The 20017-nt window shown below is 42.8% G+C and overlaps 1 protein-coding gene across 2 annotated transcripts; it reads left to right on the forward strand.

Annotated features, from left to right (window-relative positions):
* The first annotated feature begins 11418 nt into the window (after positions 1-11418).
* GABARAPL1 (GABA type A receptor associated protein like 1) lies at positions 11419-18649 on the forward strand. 2 transcript variants are annotated; one of them, XM_028119716.1, is made up of 5 exons: positions 11419-11780; positions 15140-15218; positions 16315-16433; positions 17293-17354; positions 17551-18649. In XM_028119716.1, exons 1-5 carry the CDS (start codon positions 11691-11693, stop codon positions 17594-17596), a joined length of 396 nt encoding a protein of 131 aa, XP_027975517.1. In that variant the 5' UTR covers positions 11419-11690; the 3' UTR covers positions 17597-18649. The 2 variants fall into 2 exon arrangements, with proteins under 2 accessions (XP_027975517.1, XP_087882041.1); XM_088025915.1 differs by lacking the exon at positions 17551-18649 and having other exon boundaries at positions 17293-17397.
* The last annotated feature ends 1368 nt before the right edge of the window (positions 18650-20017 follow it).

Consider the following 20017-nt stretch of genomic DNA (forward strand, 5'->3'; position numbering starts at 1 on the left):
AGCTGAGCTGCCAGAATTCTGGGCACAGATTAGGAGGAAGAAGGTGGGGGATTCAAGTGTGTAAATTTTGAATCTCCCCCTCGCCCAAGCCCACTCCGTTTTCAGTGCACCATCTTGGATTGAGCCTGCTTTCCCCTTCTGCCACAGTTCATAGACCTTGTTTACCCAGTAAATCTCCTGTCTGTACAGGGAATAAGGAGAGACGATCACGTGGTTGTATGGGGCAAGGGAGGTAGCCTGGGGGCAAAAATGCCTGAGCCTTTCTCTCTCAGTTCTTTAATGAATAATGGACTACTTTAGGTATCCCTACTGTCAGTTTAGGATTTCCTTTCTTAAGTATGTTATTTGTCACTTGTCACTCTTTTTATACTCTAAAACGGTTTTCTATTTTCTCTCTCTCTTTTTTTTTTTTTTTTTTGACTTTGTGGGGTTTTGACTTCCTTTTTCTTTTTGCAGTCTGTATTTATTTCCTCGGGCTGTAGGATTCTGACACCAATTCCCACGTGTGGGTTTTTCCCCCATACCAAGCAATTCTCTGACACCAACTCAGTGTCCTTGGAATTCAACTCAATTCTGATACTATAGTCATCTGAGAGGAGAGGCAAAACTGAAAAAGAACAAAAGCCTTTATTTGGGGCCTCAGAATTGCAATTTGGGGAGCACAGACTCAGGTAGAACCCAAATAGTATCCCACTGAAGGGATGAAATTGTCACCGGCTAGGTCCCAAGACCTGACTTTCACTGCCCACTTTCACTAACTTTTGTCTTACATTTTTCCTTGAGCTCTTCTTTCTAGCTTATCTCTTAACTCAGGCAAATGAAACCACCCCTCAGGTGATGTTGCCTGCCCTGACAAGACCTCCTATAGCTCAGACCACCCAGACCTTTTGAGCTAAACTTGTGCCTACACAGATGGACCAGGGAATAACCCCTGGAATGACTGAGAATTGCCTTTACATCATTATAATACTAAAAAATAATAATAATAAAATAAAAATGAAAAAAATAAGATCTCCATACAAGGAGGAACCTCAGTCTCCTTTACATAATATATAATGTATGTATAGGCACATGTTTCCTTAAGGCACGTGTGTGACCTTATGCCTGCCTCTATATATTATAACAAGGCTTCCTTATCTAAATATCCAACCTAACCTTAAATAAAAGGAATCCACTCACCTTTGTGAAGGAGTCACAGTCTTTGGAAATTATTCTTTGTGATCTCCTTATTTGTGCAAATAAAGTTTACTTTGTGGGACAACTCATCTGATGTATCCGACTCACTGAAGAGAAAACTCACATTGGTCCGGTTATAAAAGCAAGGGGTTTTTATGAGAAAGAGGAAAGGCAGCAATTATATGACCTGGGTAAAAAAAGACAAATAAAATGTCAATTGGCACTAACCGGCTGAGCTGCTTTTGTTTACACATTGATTGACTATTCCGTTGGCGTTAGACGAAATTATTCCTGGTATGCGTTACCTAACTATCTTCTCTTCAGAAAGTCTGCAATCAAGTCTTATGATCAAGATAACTCTTGTCCTGTTGACTTTTAAGAACAATTCCTCGTAAAAGAATTGTTGCTTCTGGCCCAGTTCAAGAGTCTTTTTGCCCAGTTCAAGAATTCATTAGCCATTTGTTTTAGAAAGGAGAATGGAGCTTTTCTCAAAATGGAGTCTCTCATGTCCCCAAGTTTCATACAGTTTTATTATCTACCTGGAAACAGTGTCAGATCCCACAGGTTAAGGGCTCAGTCCTACAAGACTGCTCCCCTCATCCCCAACTTCAGATGCTAATTGCAAATCCAGATTGTCACCTGAGCTTCTATAGTTTGGAGGTTCTGAAGACCTCCTCCTTGTGTGATTAATTTGCTCCAGTGGGTCATACAACTCAGAGAAACATTTTACTTATGGAATTGATGCACAGAGCAAGGTATGTGGGAAGAAGTGCAGAGCTTCCATGCATTTTCCAACCATGCCACCAATCCAGCACCTCCACGAGCTCAGCCAACCTAGAGGCTCCGAGAACCCCATCCTTTTGGGTTTTTATGAAGTCTTCATTACATAAGCATAACTGATTAAGTCATTGGCCGTTGGTGACTGAACTCAATTTCCAGCCCTTTCCTCTCCTCGGAAGTGGGGGAGTAGGGTGGGACTGAAAGTTCCAATTCTTTAATCCCTTGGTTGTTTCCTCTAGGAATGCCCCTAGGCATTCCAAAAGTCACTCACTAGCACAACAAAATACATCTTTATTGCTTTCCTCACTTAGGAAATTCCAAGGGTTTTTAGGAGCTCTGACAGGAACTAGTTAAAAGACCAAATATATATTTATTATTATGAAGTACAATATCACAGACTTCCATAACTAAGTACCACTAACTGGATGATTTAAACACAGAAATATATTGTTTCTTAGTTCTGGAGGCCAGACATCTGAAATCAGGGTATAGGTACAGTTGGTTAGTTTGAGGGCTGTGAGAAAAACTACTTCACGCCTCTCTCCTACCTTTCGGTAGACGCCTACATTTTGGCTTGCAGATGGCATTATTCTCATGACTTCACATACTTTTTCCTTTATGCATGTCTGTCCCTATATTTAAATTTTTCTCTTTAAGAAGGACACCGGTCATATTGGATTAAGGCCTACCTTAATGGCCTCATCTTAATTTGATCATCTACAGAGACCCTATTTCAAAAGTCACATTCATGGATACTGGGGGTTAGAAATTCAACATCTTTTGGGGGGATACGATTCAATCCATGACACTGTTGCTTTAGGAAAGTTTCAGGAGACAGCAAAAGCAAATACATTTTTTTTAGTCTACCATCTTAAATTTTAAAATCTACCCTTTGTTCTTTTGACTATGACATACTCCGCATTTTTTGTCTTTATTTTGTATCCAAAGCACTCAGGATAGAAACACAAGTAATGTTAGAGTTGGTGGCAGTTAGTTCAGTTCTAACAGGATAACTGGAGGCCAGCATAGTGGAAGTTATGGCTAGCTATAGGGAAAGTTAGAGGCCTACCCTGGCAGCACTTCACAAGGAGCCAGATCAAACTAGACAGGTCCAAGATGGCGTGTGCCATGACAGGAAACCCTTGACCAAATAAGGAAGAAAAGGTGTAAAACCCTTCTTCCAAGAAATCCCTGCCCCAAGTAATAAGTATTCCACCCCTTTGCTAACAACTGCCAATAAAAGATAGAAACCCAAACACTGGGGTGCTCAGCTTTCTCTCTCTCTCTTGAACTCACCTGTTCTCACATCTCGAGTGTACTTTGGTTTTAATAAATTTTACTACTTTTGTTGCTTGTTAGTGCTGTGTCTGTCCTTGAATTCTTTCTTGTGACATGACCAAGAACCTTCCTGGACATCTTTGGGCTGGGTGGGGTCATGGCCCTAGGGCCTGGAGTCTCCCTAGTTCACTGGGCAACAATAATATGCCATCAAATAGCACATAGAGTCTACTGGGAAAGACTACCTGAAGCTAAGGACTTAAATGCCATTAGAACTCCCTCTAACTCTGTATCTATCGCTCTATATCCCTACTTATATATATCTTACTTCTCTGAATGTCACTTTCTTTGTCTTATCTCATGCATTTGGACTGCATGAAATTAAAATGATGGCTATTGTAAGCCTCTGATCTTATATCATCCAACTTCGTCACCAGAGAAGAGCTTACTTTGTAAAAAAAGAGACAAGCCCCAGATGCCTGGGTGGCTCAGTTGGTTAAGTGTCTGTCTTTGGCTCAGGTCATGATTCCAGGGTCCTGGGATTAAATCCCACATAGGGCTCCTACTCAGTGGGGAGCCTGCTTCTCCCTCTGCTTGCCACTGCCCCTGCTTGTGCTCTTTCTCTCTGACAAATAAATAAAAAATTAAAAAAGGAGAGAGAGAGAAAGACAAGTCCCAAATGGAGTCACTTGTGCTAAGCCCACATCACCATAGACTAAATACCTAACCTAATTGCAGTTTCAGCTTCTCCCAGGAATATGACCTTTCACCAGTCAATCTGGAACTACCCGGTTAGCACTAGTGAGGTAATCAGCCTGATAGGCCCACTACCTACTCTCAAAGACCTTGCCTAAAGTAAACCCTCTATGCAAGAAACTTTCTTTTTCTGCCTCCTTCTGCCTATAAAAGCCTTCTACTTTGTATAGCTCCTTGGAACTCCTTTCTATCTGCTAAGATGGGATGGGATGCTGCCTGATTCATAAATCATCAAATAAAGCCAATTAGATCTACAAATTTACTCATTTGAATTTTGTTTTTTAACACTTTTCTTAGTTCATATGTGAGAAATTTTAAGGATTCTGATTAGTCTTGTGTAAGTCATGGGGCTTCCTAAATAACCAAGGCTGTCAAGGTTAGTGGGCCCCACTAGAGGTATCAGTGTGGGAGGAGGAGTTCCCCACAATCCTGTATATGTCCCCCAAAACAATGAGAAGTAATGGCATTGTGTTAGCTAATGTACATTATAAGCACTAAGACAAAGATAAGAACACAGTGCTTTGGAAGTGCATTGAAGAGTTACAGAACCCAGGCAAGTGAGATGAAAAAGATTTCCTGGAGAAGGTGATGCCTGAACTAAAGAATGATTTACAGGAATTAGACAGAAAGCAATAGGAAGAACCTTTGAGACTATCCAATGGCCAGAAACAAGGGCAGTATAGGAAAAGAAGTAGTTTAAGTAACTTTGTATGCCTGGAACATAGAGTGCAAAATAGGACATGGGTGAATGTGAGGCCAGAGAAACAGCAGGCTGATCATAAATGCTCACTTTTTCTAAGGAATTTCCACTTTTCTTAAGGACTAGGGAGAATCTCTGACCACTGAATGATATTTAAGAAGAGAATTGATGCAATGAAATATGACTTTGTTATATTTATTCTGGCATCCGTGAGCTTTTTCTCTCTGTCTCTCTCTCTCTCTCAAGGACAATATTAAAGACTAATTTAAAAATGGGTTTGAGTAATATTGGTGGTTTAAAAAACCTGCCCATAAATTCTTTAACACTTCTCCCATCTGAGGGCGGTACTACTGTCCTCTCCCTTTGATGCTGGGCAGGACATTGTGATTGCCTTGAGGAATAAAATGAGGCAGAAGTGTCACATCAGAGCTTAAAAGAGGTTTCGGGGGCGCCTGGGTGGCTCAGTCATTAAGCGTCTGCCTTCGGCTCAGGTCATGATCCCCGGGCCCTGGGATCGAGCCCCGCATCCGGCTCCCTGCTCAGCCGGAAGCCTGCTTCTCCCTCTCCCACTCCCCCTGCTTGAGTTCCCTCTCTCGCTGTCTCTCTCTCTGTCAAATAAATAAATTAAAAAACTTAAAAAAAAAAAAAGATGAGGTTTCAAAGGCCATGTGCTTTCTGCTGATTTGTTTTGGGAAATTTGCTCAGAGAGCCTTCATCTGCCATGGAAAAAGCCTGCCTAACTTGCAGCCGCTATGTGAAAGACCCGTGGTGAGACTATGAAGAAAAAAGGTCTTGGGCAACCACAAGATGAGTAGCACATTCCCCGATCTCACCTCCCTAAAACCTGCTTCTATAGCCCTAGGGACTGGGAACTACGTGCTGGGAGGCCATCCTGGAGGAAAAGGCTTGAGAATAGTGCATCTCCAAAGCAGATCAAGGATGTTATGCCCCAAGGCTGTACTTTAGAGTGTGATTAAACAAAAACAAAGAAGGGGGGCTGCTCACAGAGCATCATCATGGCAGATTAGTCCAAGATAGCTTTAGTCTGGTTCATACACATCCCCTTAAGGAAAGTGACCCTGCCACAAACAGTCCTCTCTTTCCCGTAACTTTTTTGTCCCACCCTCTTCTGCCTATAAAAATCTTTCATTTAGGGGGTGCCTGGGTGGTGAAGTGGGTTAAGCTTCCGACTCGGTTTTGGCTTTCATGATATCAGGGTCGTGAGACACTGCTCATCGGGGAGTCAGCTTGAGATTTTCTCTCCCTCTCCCTCTACCCCCTCCTGCTTGTGCATGCGATCTGTCTCTCATTTTTCTCTCTAAAAGAAAAAAAGTAAATCTTTAAAAAAAAAAAAAGAAGTCTTTCATTTTGTACAGCTCTTCAGAGCTCCTTTCTGTCTGGTAGATGGGATGTTGCCCAATTCAGGGATCACTTAATAAAGCCAATAAGATCTTTATTTTTTTTAAAGAAATTTCATTTATTTATTTATCAGAGAGAGATAGAGCACAAGCAGGGGGAGCGACAGGTAGAGAGAGAAGCAGGCTTCCCACTGAACAAGTAGCCCAATGAGGGACTTGATCCCAGGACCCTGGGATCATGACTCAAGCCTAAGGCAGACACCTGACTGAGCCACCCAGGCATCCCGCCAATAAGAGCTTTAAAACGTACTCAGTTGAGTTTTGTTTTTTAATAAAACTAAACTAACATAGTGACAGTTGGGACAGAGCAAAGTGAGCACATTCAAATTATTAAGAAGGAAGATCCACCTATGCACAGTCCTGAGGCAAGAAAGATTGGAGTCATCCTGATGGTAGTTGGCACTGTTTTGCAGATGGCAGTTTATCTAAAAATTCAAATTAACTAACTCCTTTGTTTAAATTCCAAGCATATGAAGTGAATTTGGCAAATGGTTATGAGTTGCTGAACTTCATTATTATATTTCTCATTTGAGATCACTACATTGAAATTCTGGTTTTACACATTAGTTTATTTTTTATTAAAGTAGAGTTGACATACAATGTTATATTCGTTTCAGGGGTACAACATAATGATTTGACAATTCTATGCATTACACTATGCTCGTCACATTAAGTATAGTCACCACCTGTCACCATACAACATTATTACAATATTCTTCTTCTTATTATTATTGAAGGAGAGCCAGAGAGTGGGGGGCAGAGGAAGAGAGAGAGAGAATCTTAAGCAAGCTCCATGCCCAGCATGGAGTCTGACATTAGTCTCAAACTCACGACCTTGAGATCATGACCTGAGCTGAATGAAATCAAGAGTTGGATACTTAGGGCGCCTGGGTGGCTCAGATGGTTAAGCGTCTGCCTTCGGCTCAGGTCATGATCCCAGGGTCCTGGGATCGAGCCCCGCATCGGGCTCCCTGCTCCGCAGAAGCCTGCTTCTCCCTCTCCCACTCCCCCTGCTTGTGTTCCCTCTCTTGCTGTGTCTCTCTGTCAAATAAATAAAATCTTTAAAAGAAAAAAAAAAGAGTTGGATACTTAACCGACTAAGCCACCTAGGCACCCCATAATAATCATTATTACAATATTATTGATTCTATTTCTTATGCTGTACTTCTCATCCCTGTGACTTCTTTATTTCATAACTGGAAGTTTATATCTCTTAATCCCTTTCACCTATTTTCCCCATACCCCCAACCCCGCCTTGCTGGAAACCACTAGTTTGTTCTCTGTATTTATAATTCTGTTTCTGTTCTTGCTTGCTTGCTTGTTTGCTCTGGTTTTTAGATTCCATATGAATCTAAATTCCCAAATTACATGATATTTGTCTTTCTCTGAGTTATTCCTTTTAGCATAATACTTTCTAGGTCTATACATGTCATAAATGGCAAGATCTCATTTTTTTTATAGCTGAATAATATTCCATTGTATGCATATATACCCCCTCTTCTTTATCCATTTATTTATTGATAGACACTTAAGTTACTTCTGTAACTTGGTTATTATTATAATGCTGTAATAAATATAGGGGTGCATATATCTTTTCAAATTAGTGTTTTCATTTTCTTGGGGTAAATAGCCAGGAGTGGAATTATTGGATCACATGGTATTTCTATTTTTAATTTTTTGAGAAAACTCAATATTGTTTTCCATAGTGGCTGCACCAATTGACATTCCCATCAGTGATGCACAAGAGTCCCTTTCTCCACATTCTCACCAACACTTGTTATTTCTTGTCTTTTTGATAGTAGCCCATCTGACAGGTGTAAGGTGGCATGCATTTCCCTAATGATTAGTGATATTGAGCATCTTTTCATGTGCTTTTTGGCACACATTAGTTTAACTGTGATAATATAAAAATATCCTGAATAAAAAAGAAATCAGACCTACCTATATGGTCAATTCCAGCTGTTTTTGTATTCTAATGATTGACTGAGGGAAAAATATAAAAAAGTATTTTAAGAGCAATTGAGAAAATGTGAATATAAACTCCGTATTAATGTTGGAAAATATTGGTAATTTTTTTAGGTGTAATAGTATCATGATTATGTAGGAACATTTCCTATTCTTAGCAGGATTATATTGAGTATTTTGGGGTTAAGTGTCATGAAGTTTACATTTACTTTCAAATGAAAAAAATCAAGGTGGTGGGTATATAAGTGTTCATCCTACTATTTTTTGAAATTTTTTACCTATTTGAAAGTGTTCATTAAAGATCAAAAAAACTCTAACCCTTGAGAACACAAAAAATTAGATTACAAGAAAAAATTGAAATGTGTATTTGAGAAAATGTGAGCTTTTTTAAAGACCTTATTGTTTTTTTAAGATTTTATTTATGTATTTGAAAGACAGAGAGAGAGCGATCACAAGCGGCCGGCGGGGGGGCGGGGGGGCGGGGGGGGGCGTGTAGGGGCAGAGGGAGAAACAAGCTCCCCGCTGAGCAAGAGCCTGATGCGGGGCTCAAAGCAGGGCTCAATGCTGTGCTCGATCCCAGGACCCTGGGATAATGACCTGAGCTGAAGGCAGACGCTTAACTGGCTAAGCCACCCAGGCGCCCCAGGACCTTATTATTTTTGGAGCAGTTTTAGGTTCACAACAAAATTAGGAGGAAAATATAGAGATTTTCCATATACCTACTGCCCCCCACACATGCATAGCCGCTCCCATTATTAGTATTCTCCACCAGAGTGGTACATTTGTTACAACGGAGGAACCTACATCGACACATCATAATCATCCCAAATCCAAAGTTTACATTAGGGTTCAGTTCTGGTGTCATACATTATACTGGTTTGGACAAATGTTTAATGACATGTATCCATCATTATATGAGAATTTTCATCCCCGACCCCCAACCCCTGGCAACCATTGAACTTTTTACTCTCTCCATAGTTTTGCTTTTTTCAGAATGTCATATACGGTTGGAATCATACAGTATTTAGCCTTTTAGATTGGCTTCTCTCACTTAGTAATATGCATTTAAGATATTTTCATGTCTTGATAGTTCATTTCCTCTTGGCACTGATAATATTACATTGTCTGGACAAACTACAGTTTATCCATTCACCTACCAAAAAGCATCTTGATTTCTTCCAAGTTTTGGCAATTATGAATAAAGCTGCTATAAACATCTGTGTGTAGGTTTTTATGTGGACAGAGTTTTAAGTTTCTTTGGGTAAATACTAAGGAGGATGATTGTTGGATCATATTGTAAGAGTATGTTTAGTTTTCTAAGAAACCACCAAACTGTCTTCCGAAGTGGTTATGCCATTTTCCATCCCTTTCAGTAATGAATGAGAATTCCTGAAATGTGAGGTTTTTAATATAGTATTTTGTCTCTGGTTAAAAATTGAATGTCTGTTGGATATTTTGTCTGATTCAATGTGTTAATTTATAAAATTACTGTTTGCATATTTTAAATGTTATGCTGATAATAAAGGTAGAGAGCAAACTTTGAAAGTTGCCAAATTGTATATTCTAAGATTAGCATTTTTAAAAACTTTGAGGTAGAAATATTAACTGAAATTTTATCTTCAAACTATTTTTCATATGTAAGTTGCCATTGCGCTTAGGTATTTTTTAAAATAAAAGTTAAAGTCAGCATTTTAACTAGCTATGATTTGATCAGAGAACCACACTCTCAAAATACTAATCTCCATCATGGTTACCTTTCTCACCTGGTTGTAAAGTACTTCCTTTAAGAGATCTTAGCTAGGGCGCCTGGGTGGCTCAGTTGGTTAAGCGACTGCCTTCGGCTCAGGTCATGATCCTGGGAGTCCTGGGCCCGAGTCCCACATCCGGCTCCCTGCTCAGCAGGGAGTCTGCTTCTCCCTCTGACCCTCTTCCCTCTCATGCTATCTCTCTCATTCTCTCTCTCAAATAAATAAATAAAATCTTTAAAAAAAAAGAGAGAGAGATCTTAGCTATAGCGGGTCAAAACTAAAATGAGCCAGTAATTTGAATTTGAAAATAAGGACTAAAGATTATAAACATATAATGCAATAGAATAGTTCCTGGATTTTTATGCAAAAAAGGACTGAAAGATGCCATGGAGAAAAATAATTAACATCAAGAAGTAAAGCTATGCTCTTCATTTTCCTTTTTTCAAAGATGAAACTTAGATTTTTTTTAAATTTTGTGGGTTTGTTTTTTAAACCAGAGACACCGAGACCGTGATAAAAGAAGGTAGGTGACAGGGACTGCCGTTGTATATTTCAGAGCTCCCTGGACTCGATCGGAGCAAAGTGGTCCTTCCTCTTCTCTTCTGTATCATTTACAGTTTTCGCTGCCTTCCCCCTACAAGTCCCTGGAATTCCTGCCATTAGCAGTGGCTGGAAAGGCCTCAGTCCTTTGATTCTTAGTGGGGAAAGGGGAGGGCCGGAGGGAGGCGACAATGGCACTTAGCCCACCAGTCTTCTTCCATCAGCCCTTCCGGGGGGCACTTTATTTTCACCTTAGGGACACTTAACAAGTAATACTATCCTCTGGTGAATTTTTGCAGAATAAAAACAGAAATGTTTAAGAAGTATTGAGTTAACCACCTGAATTGCTTGATATTTTCGTTTACGGAAGACAGGCCCAACTTCTGAGTTAAACAGGGGAAAGTGAATCATTTCTATACTGGAACATGAGCGAAGCCCTTAGCAGTCCTGACTGACGGCACTTCTCTGGACCTTGATTACATCGCTTGCCCTTCACCTTATACATCATCTCCTCAAATTCCTGAGTCATGCTTTGTTTATGCCGCCGCTCTAGGAGCAAACTGCGACAAGGACCTAAACAAAATGACGCCAGCGTGGTGAAGGAGGGGTCAGGGTCGGAGGGAGCCCGCCTAGCACCCCGAGAGCTGGCGGCGCAACTGAAGGCGCAAAGGGCAAAATGCAAGCACCGCTCATTTCTGTACTGACCAAAAGAATTCCAGGACCCCCACTCTTTCCTTCCCTAGACTCCAGATCCCAATAAGCTGGAAAAAGCTGGATATTCGCCCTCTGTGTTTGTTTTTGGATCAAACCAAGAAACAGCGAGAAAGAGGGAAGAAGATATCTTTAGAACGTATTTTTTGCATTCAAACCATTTTTAATGTCACAGCCACAATAAAATTCGAAGTCAAAAATTTTCATGTCTGTAACAAACTCTGCTCAGGAAAGTTTAGATTAAAAGAGAACTCCTCAAAAATAGATCGTGTCCCGCCCTTCCCCCCACCTGGAGCGGTCCAAACGCTGGGGGGCGGGGTGGGGAGGCGGGACGTCATGACGTCACAATACCAACGCGCTGCCGTGTTGTTTTTGTGCTTCCAGCTCTCGGGAAAAGCCGCTGGGATTTCTCTACCCGATCCACTCTGTCCTGCGTCGGAGGGGACACGACATCCCTTCGGAAGGCTCTGCCAAGCTGCGTTGCGACGGGAGCTGACATTTCTGGGGCGGTTCTGATACCTATTGAAATTTGGCAGAGGGAAGGGAGACGGGAGAGACGCAACCATCAGCGAGGAAGGCAGGCCCCGTCCGGGGATCTTAGAAACCCTGCGGTCCATCATGAAGTTCCAGTATAAGGAGGACCATCCCTTTGAGTATCGGAAAAAGGAAGGAGAAAAGATCCGGAAGAAATATCCGGACAGGGTCCCTGTGAGTGTAATGGGGAACGGGGAGGGGGAGGGAAGGGGGTTAGCGGGGGTGGGGGGAAACGGGGGAGTCGTGATGGCTGCCCTTAGGTACCGAAGAAGGGTGGTCTCTATGATGACTGAGCCCTGAACGCCCTTCACTGCTAGGACAGCCAATGGAATGGACGTTCTCACTGCAGATCTTTTAAAACCCATCTCCCCAGGGCCCGTCATCTTTACAACTGACCGCATCTTTAGAGCGGAGCCTACGTTTGAGTGACTCAGCAGTATTCAGAGGATGTGTAGGTGTTCAAAATGTGGCCCTTTCGTGAGAGAAGGATCAGGTTGGGACCCTACATTTGTTCCCTTTAAGATCCCAGGGAAATTGTTCTGGAAATAACTTGATGCAATGAGGTTTGCGTCCATCGATTTCTGTTTTAGGTGCTTCTCCCTTAAGTCGACTTTGGCCCTCGTAACATTGGGTTTGGGAGGGAAGGGTTCAGAAACCAATGGATCCTTTCTTTAGTCCATAAGAAGTAGAAAAGCGTGTGTGTGTTGGGGGGGGGGAGGGGGCGCCACAAGACAGGTCTGGCCCAGAAAACAAGGTCACGTTCTCTGCGCAACAGCCCGATTGCCTCATCATTCTTGGCTCCAGGGGCATTTATGGATGCAGCGCGTCTCCCACCGGTACTTACTCGATCACATTGTACCTGTACACAATGATGAAGGAGTGAGGCCTTTTTCTTTCCGTTTTGGAAGCTGGTTTATGTGGTTAAAATTAGTGCCTGCAGTCAGAAGATACAGAGGAAACATTAAGGTAGCTTTCTGCATCCGGGCGCTTTTTCCGTCACCCCCTCCCCCGCCACTTGCCTGGTTTTTCTGTAATGTAGGCTGCGCAGCTGGATTGGAAGGCAGAAGACTTTTGAGTGTGGTAGGGGGAACAACAACCCTTGCGTTTTGGAGATGGAAGAGCAGAGACTTTCAGATTGTGCTATCTTCAGGCAGGGATATTAGGATAAACATTACATATTATGTACAGGTAAAGTAATTGTGATTATCTGGTGTCAGTTCTTGACCCGCAGGTACCCTCTGGGACTCTTCAATCCTTACCTAATTTTCATCGTGTTACGGCTACTGGAAGCATCTTGGGCTTTATGCCCGCAGTAGAAACCCCGTGCAGTCCTTCGTAAGGAAGCAAGAAGACCTTAGGGCTGTTCCATTCACCTGGAATTGCACACAAGGGTGTTCGGCTAAAAAGGAGAGCTAGCTCTGTTACTCACCCAGTTAATGATCCTTTGCAAATTACGCGTTTAGTCTCTGGACCTTGGGTGACTGCTTCAAAAGTTTCCCCCAATTGTGCTGATAGCAGTCCTGCTTTCTTAGAATATTTAAAAATGTCAACTTTCATTGATTGATAGTTTACTCTGTATCTGGCAGTATTGTACATGCTCTGACTTTATTCACTTAATCCTCACACCATTATAATCCCGTTTTACAGATGTAGCACGGAGAAATGAAGTATTCCTAAAGGTTTCCTGTGGCTGGTGTGTGGCAGAGCTGAGATTCGAACTCTGGTTGTTGGATCCTCCATGCCATATTGTTTCTCAGTTTCTAATACAGTTTTATTAAACGATTAAGGAGGCACTGTGTACCTCACACTGTTAGGTATTGGAAACCAAGAAAAAACATCGTGGCCTTCAAAAGGTCAGGGTCGTATGATGCTAGACAGCATCAGTGACTACCTTTTACTCAGAACTCTAAGTCTGAGGCTCTGTTGCAGTAGCTCTGCCTCAGTCACAAACTCTGAAATGTACCTGTTCCTAAATCTAGTTAAAATTCCCAGGTATTTCTTCAAAACTAAGCCCTTCCCATTTCAGCCATTTACATGCATTCACCCAGAATATTTCAACTCATCCTCCCTATTTTCCTGCTCATTGTTTGATGTAAGAAAAAATGTTTTACCTCTGTGATAATTTGTAAGCTGTTAGAACCATCAGTCAGATCTCATGGTTCCTCCAGTTGGGTTTTAACCAGAAACTAAGCCTCCCAACTGCTCATCAGGTGCTCAGCCTGTGACCTTTGTAGTTGTGACACAGAAGAAGAGCTCTGCTCTCTGAGTTGTGAGATTTTGTTCTAGTTCTGGGCAGGATCCTTAATCTTGATGTCCTGAAGTGTCCAGTTTACAAAAAAGGGTTGGTGTAAGTGATTTCTGAAGCCCCTTCCAGCTGGACCATTGGTATTACCAGTGCAATCAAGTACCCTGACTGCTCACATAACTCAATTTTAGTTTGGCCCCACCTTATCTCTTAGCTACCATCCAGAAGAATAGATGTGTCATACGTCGAGAGGGGAGGGTTTCTTGAGATCTTAAAGTATCTTGATAGCTACAATGTATTGAAAACCTGCAACATTGCGGGGAGGAACGGATTGTCTAGGCTTAAACTTTGTAAAAGGCCCTGTGGAATATGGGCCACATTGCACAAAAAAAAAAAAACAAACCTGAGCACCATAGAGGAAAAGCATCTTACCTAGGGCCCACGAGTAGAGTTGGGATTCTTGGAAACCTAAAATATTTTCTGGTAAGCCAAGGCCTTAATGATTACCCAACCCCCCCCCCCCACCCCCCGTTCCTCCTCCAAAGCCTGTGGTCCTGTCTGGATGTCTTATCTGCAGTATGTTTTATTGCCCTCTTTTTCTGCTCTCTTTTTGTGGTTTCCATCACTTATGACTGATGGGAGCTGGCAGCTCCCAGGGTTCCTTTGAGACACAGTGCTAGGCTCTCTGTCTTTCCCTTTGATTTTATTAACTTGCTGCCTCCTGTCCATCCTCGTTGTTGGGCCTTCACTGGTCTCTCCCTGAACCTCTTCCTACTTTTTCTTTTAAATTTCTGATTCACATTTTTTTCTCCATTTTTCATTTTTAAATTTTTAGTGGGATCATGCCCCTCTGGTCTTCCTGGTTAAGGATGCTTTTTCTCCAGAAACACAAAATAATGTTTTTCACTATTTTAATGTGTTCACTTTCATTTAAAAGCTTCAAGCCTCAAGTCCTGCTCAATGCACAGTCCTCTTGATGCTCTCATTAAATACAAGGAAGTATAGATCCTATACCTGACAGGTAACTTGTAATTACTATCTAAACTCAAGGTTCTCTTTACTTTTCGTCGCATGCCCTCCATTCTCTTCTTGTTGCAGTAAGAGAACTGTAATCTTACTCAGGAAGCCCATGTTCCCACAGGTTTTGTAAGAGGTAAAGGGGAATAAGAAATGGGAACATTTTAATGGGTCTAGACAAATGCACTTCAAATAGGGCAACCGTAGGATGTGGAAGGAAAAATACTAGATTAGATTCTTTATTTTTCATCCTCACTTTCCTCCCTCCCAGGTGATTGTGGAGAAGGCTCCTAAGGCCAGGGTGCCTGATCTGGACAAGAGGAAGTACCTGGTGCCCTCTGATCTCACAGGTAATGCTTTTTCCCTCCGCAGGCCCTCTTTCCCATCCTGGAGCCTCTTTCATACCTCCTGTGTGCATGGGATTGTGGGATTGAGAGGAAGTAGAGTTGAAGAAAGTGGGTGGGATTCTCCAGAGAGCGGGGGTGGGGGGGTGGGGGGGTGGGGGTGGGGTGGAATGCAAACCGGAGTGACTCAGCCGTTCTTCTCCATTGCCAGTTCCCTCATGCATTTCCCATCACAACGCCTTGTGTGATTTAGACACAGCAGAATGCACAACATTGAAAGCAATGGCCAGATGTCTGTGTTTTAAACTACTTAGAATCTGCTTTGTTATTGTGATAATCAGTTTATTCCAAAAGGAAAGTCAGAGGGCAGATTACGTTTTAGAGATTCGCAGCTGAATACTTTGTCTCCTCATATTTGGTAATACGTTTTGTAGTTACTGTTTGGGATTACAAAGAATATATTGTTCACCTTAATGATCGTTACTGGAATAACCAGGAATCCAGAAAACACTGCAAAGATTTTGTAGACGTATTTGCCCCAGGGTTGTTAGATTTGAATATCAGTCTTCTAGAACTTTTTCAGTATGTTTGGTAGAAGGTGCAGCGTTGAACCCCACTTACTGCCCAGACTTTGGGATGAGCGACCATGCTGAGATTACTGGAGTCCAGTAGACCTCTCCCCGTCACGTGTTTGTCATAAGGTGGGAATGGGGATGGAAGTGCATTTCAGATGCCATTTAGACAACAATTAGAGAGTATTTTGGTCTGGATGTACATAGGATTCCCTCAAAGTCGTCCTCAAAGCTTTGAGTGGGGATGCTAACAGTATGTCTGAAAATTGAGTAAAGTGGGAAAGGATTGAAGAATAAGCTTCTCAGTGGCATGTCAGGGAATATGGAGGCTTCTTTGAGTTGCACATTCTATTTCTAAAGCTATAGGACAGTATTTGGCTCTGCTGAGATTTTATCTAAAGCTGGTACTTTAACGGGCGCAGGTGCAGTAGAGGTTTTGTTTCGTTCTGTTTTGTTTTCTGGGTCTTCCCCCCGCCCCCTGCCTTGTTTTTCCTAATCGTCTTCCTTTTCTAAAACCTTCCTTTATCCAGTTGGCCAGTTCTACTTCCTAATCCGGAAGAGGATCCACCTGAGGCCCGAGGACGCCTTGTTCTTCTTTGTCAACAACACTATCCCTCCCACTAGCGCTACCATGGGCCAGCTGTATGAGGTAAGTGTCCTGGTCACAACAACACCGTGCGGTCTCGTGTTCTCTAGCCTTTGTTCCGGGGTCTGTTGATAACACACCTGGGAAGTGGGGCAAGAGGTGTTACTTCCCTGTATCCCCTTACACGTCCCAGTGTAAGGCTCTGGGCAGTTAAAATGTCACTCGGCCTCTAGGGATTGAGCAGCTTACTAGAGTCATTCTTCTTGAATTCTCAGTTTTGCCTTCTAGGGTTCTAATCTTGGATTGTCTTTATTGAAACAGCAAGAAATTGTTTCTGATTGCAAATTCCAAGTAGAATGCAATTTAAATTTACAAGGTAAAGCCTTTCAATTGATTCATTTGTCTTAATTGATAAACTGAGTTGGAGAGAGTAATTTCCTGACTTCATTTGGTTTAATTGGTAAACTGTCAGGATCTAATGAGAAAACTCTTGTAAAGGACTTGCTCATGCTGTGTCACCCAGTTTTATGGTTGCATTATTCCTTAAAGGATTTCACACGGTATTGCCTTCTTATTGTGCCCTGTGAGTTGTGCACACTTCTTCTAACAATCTCTTAATCTCATTTTTATTCCATAGCCTATAATCCCTGCTAGTGGATATTGTAGTATATGTTATTTTTTGTATGTGTGTTCCTCTTGCTAGAATGAGCTTTTTTAAGGGTCATGTTCTTATCCCTGGTTATCTATATGTGTGGATGTTCTCTTTGAAGATTTTTTGTGAACTCAAAAGTTGAATTCCTGTCACTTCTTTATTCTTTTCTCAGTGGAGGCTCATGATGCCTTGCATACCTACCTACCTTGTGTGAGGCTCAGAATCGTGAAGATAATGAATGTGATGTTTTCCTCTTGTCTCTTCCCTCAGGACAACCATGAGGAAGACTATTTTCTGTATGTGGCCTACAGTGACGAGAGTGTCTATGGGAAGTGAGTGTTGGAAGCCCAGCAGATGGGAGCACCTGGACTCGGGGTAGGGGGAGGGGTGTGTGTGGGACTTGGGGAAAGAGAGGGAGGGCTCCCACCGTGGAGGAGACAGAAGGGGAAGACATCTGGAAACACTACACTGCACACACCGTCATCATATTTTCACACGCTCAATTGATATTTTCTGCTGCTTCCTCAGCCCAGGGAGAAAGTATGTCAGGACAGAGGCGTTGGATTGGCTTTGATAGAGGAATGAAGACGATTTAATTTCACAACATTTCTGTGAATTGGTTTTTGTGTGACTTCACGGAAGAGGCAGGAGGCGGGCAAGTTGGGGCCAGAGATGATTGTGGACCACCAGTAACTTCCTGCTCTCTTTCCTCTTCGGGCAGAGATTCTATTTTTGACGTTTGCACAAGACAGGTAGGGAAAGGGGATGAGGGTGTTTTAGGACTACTTTCTGGCTTTTCATTCCTAGGGACCAAAGGAAGCCCATTGTAATAAAAGCATTGTGACCCCGGCCTATCTCCACTCCTCCCCATCCCTGTCATAATCCCACATGCATCCCGAGACATCACAGCGCCACCCAGTGGTGCTGGTTGACATCAGGCCGACATTGAGATGGAGCTCTCTCACCACTGGAAGAAGACAGGGGCCAGGCATGAGGGATGGTGTGGTTTTGAAGATAGTTTTGGTAGCATTAAACTGGAATTGACTAAGCCGAGCATCTCTGTCTAACCTGCTCTCTCTCTGGTGCCCCTTATCCCACACCTACGTGGGACTTCAGTGAGCCACAACCGTTTCCAATTACGGGCTATAAAACCACTCCTCCAGCACTTCCCAAACTTTGCTCCACGTGTAGGGACGGAGATGTCTTATATACGGAAGGGGCAGGTACGAGGTGAGACAGATTGTCTGCGCCTCCCACTCAGCCAGGATTCTTGCTCCCTGTTGCTGCCCCTTCGGTCCCAGGCACACAGATCTGCTAAGTGATGACCAGCTGCCTCCTGACTTAGGTTTTCATGTACTGCAGCTGCTAGTTAAACAGGTTTGAGGGGATGACTTAATACTTCATGGGGATTCTATGGATTCTGATTATTTTCACTTTGGGGATTTTGTGGGCGGGCGTGGGGAGCAGGCATCGCACTCAGACATGACATTTCAGATCATCTCTGCTAATGAAAAGGGTCCTTCCTGTGGGAGAAATCTGTGTCTGTTCTCTCAGCTGCAGATTCTTGTGTAATGAAGTTTGTGCTGTCAGGCCAAGGAAATAAAATAATTGCATACCTTGAAAACCAGCCATGAGTTCAGAGATGTTGCTTTTTTTGACCGTACATGTGAAGAGATGGCGTGTGGACTCTGAGCAGAAAAGCTCGAGTGAGGGTGGCTGTTAGAAATGAATGTTCGCGCATGGTCAGATGTAGACAGGTTTACTTAGCTCTTTCCTGGCCAGGAGCTGCTGTTGAGAGGTGAGTGTGGTGGGGGAGCGTGCCCGCGGTGTGGGTGATGTGTGTGTGATTTTTCTGCTCCACAGGTAAGGCTTTGTCATTGCTTTATGCGTTTCTCAAAGCTGAAGATGGAACGCTGCCTGGGTGAGACTATAAGGGGTAAGGTGGGGGTGTGCTTATTAAAAGTGCAGATGTCTAGGCCTCGTCCCAGAGTTAGCTGACTCAGAATCTCGGCGTAGGTGTCTGTGTTGTTCACCAGCTCTTCCTGATTCTGCTGCACGCCGAAGGTGCAGAGGCATTGCTCTCTGTCCCCGGTTTTGTTCTGAGTCCCAACCAGACCTATTCTCTCTGTCACGTCTTGGTCATTGTGAGGCCACCATGTCCCAGAGTAGCAAATGGCACATAGGTAAGGCTCCTGGGGTCAGAACAAGCTTGATGTCTCCTGACCATATGAGAGTCTCTCATTCATTCATTTGGAACCAAAATGTGGGTGGGCAGTGAGGGTGCAAAGTTATGAGACAATGAAAAACCAAGGAAGTAGTAGAAAGTCCTTTTTTTTAACCTTAAAGGCCATCTCTAATCCTCTTTCATCTCTTGCAGCCATGTGTCCAGATGGTGTCTATCTCTAGACTTTTATGGATTATATCACAGTCACCAGACGGATAGAAATAGGTGGTTACAAAAGATCCATGGCAGAATTCCAACCACCACCAAACCCTGCCCAGTGCACTGACTGAGAAAGTTAAGTCAGGATTGAGAGAAAAGGAAGAAGCTCAAGCCCCACAAGCACAACACGCAGAGAATTATGGAAAGCTCACAGGAATTTGGATTTTGACATCAAAGCCTTAAAAATGAACACGTGTCAGTATGGACAGAAAAACATCAGGATGTTTCTGATAAAGTCAAATGGGAGCTCATATTTGAATTATGATACAATTTGTATTTTGAAACAAACAGACTTAACCCACTAGCTAGGAATGAGATTAGGTGAATGTTTAAAAGCTAACAAATACATGGCAGATCCCAACTCTCTGTACACATTGCAGACAGTCCCTGTAGCGCAGGAGACTTGGGCCATTGCTCAACCAAAGTAGTTAAGTTTGGAGGTTCTCCCCGAGGTGGCCTTTTATTTCAGTCCTCCTCATCTCTGGATATTCCTGGTGGGGAAAATTGCTCCTTGGGTGGGACATTTCATGCCATTTTAGACCAGCCTTCTGA

The sequence above is a fragment of the Eumetopias jubatus genome, unplaced genomic scaffold (genome assembly GCF_037043125.1).
Source record: "Eumetopias jubatus isolate StellerSeaLion01/CBP00866 unplaced genomic scaffold, mEumJub1_p1.0 scaffold_8, whole genome shotgun sequence".
NCBI classification, from domain to species: Eukaryota; Metazoa; Chordata; class Mammalia; order Carnivora; family Otariidae; genus Eumetopias; species Eumetopias jubatus.

Coding starts and splice junctions, on each gene's coding strand:
- GABARAPL1 (XM_028119716.1), top strand. CDS start 11,691: ATGAAGTTCCAGTATAAGGAGGACCATCCCTTTGAGTATCGGAAAAAG. Junction 11,781..15,139: donor AATATCCGGACAGGGTCCCT/GTGAGTGTAATG, acceptor CCTCCCTCCCAG/GTGATTGTGGAGAAGGCTCC. Junction 17,355..17,550: donor GACGAGAGTGTCTATGGGAA/GTGAGTGTTGGA, acceptor CTGCTTCCTCAG/CCCAGGGAGAAAGTATGTCA.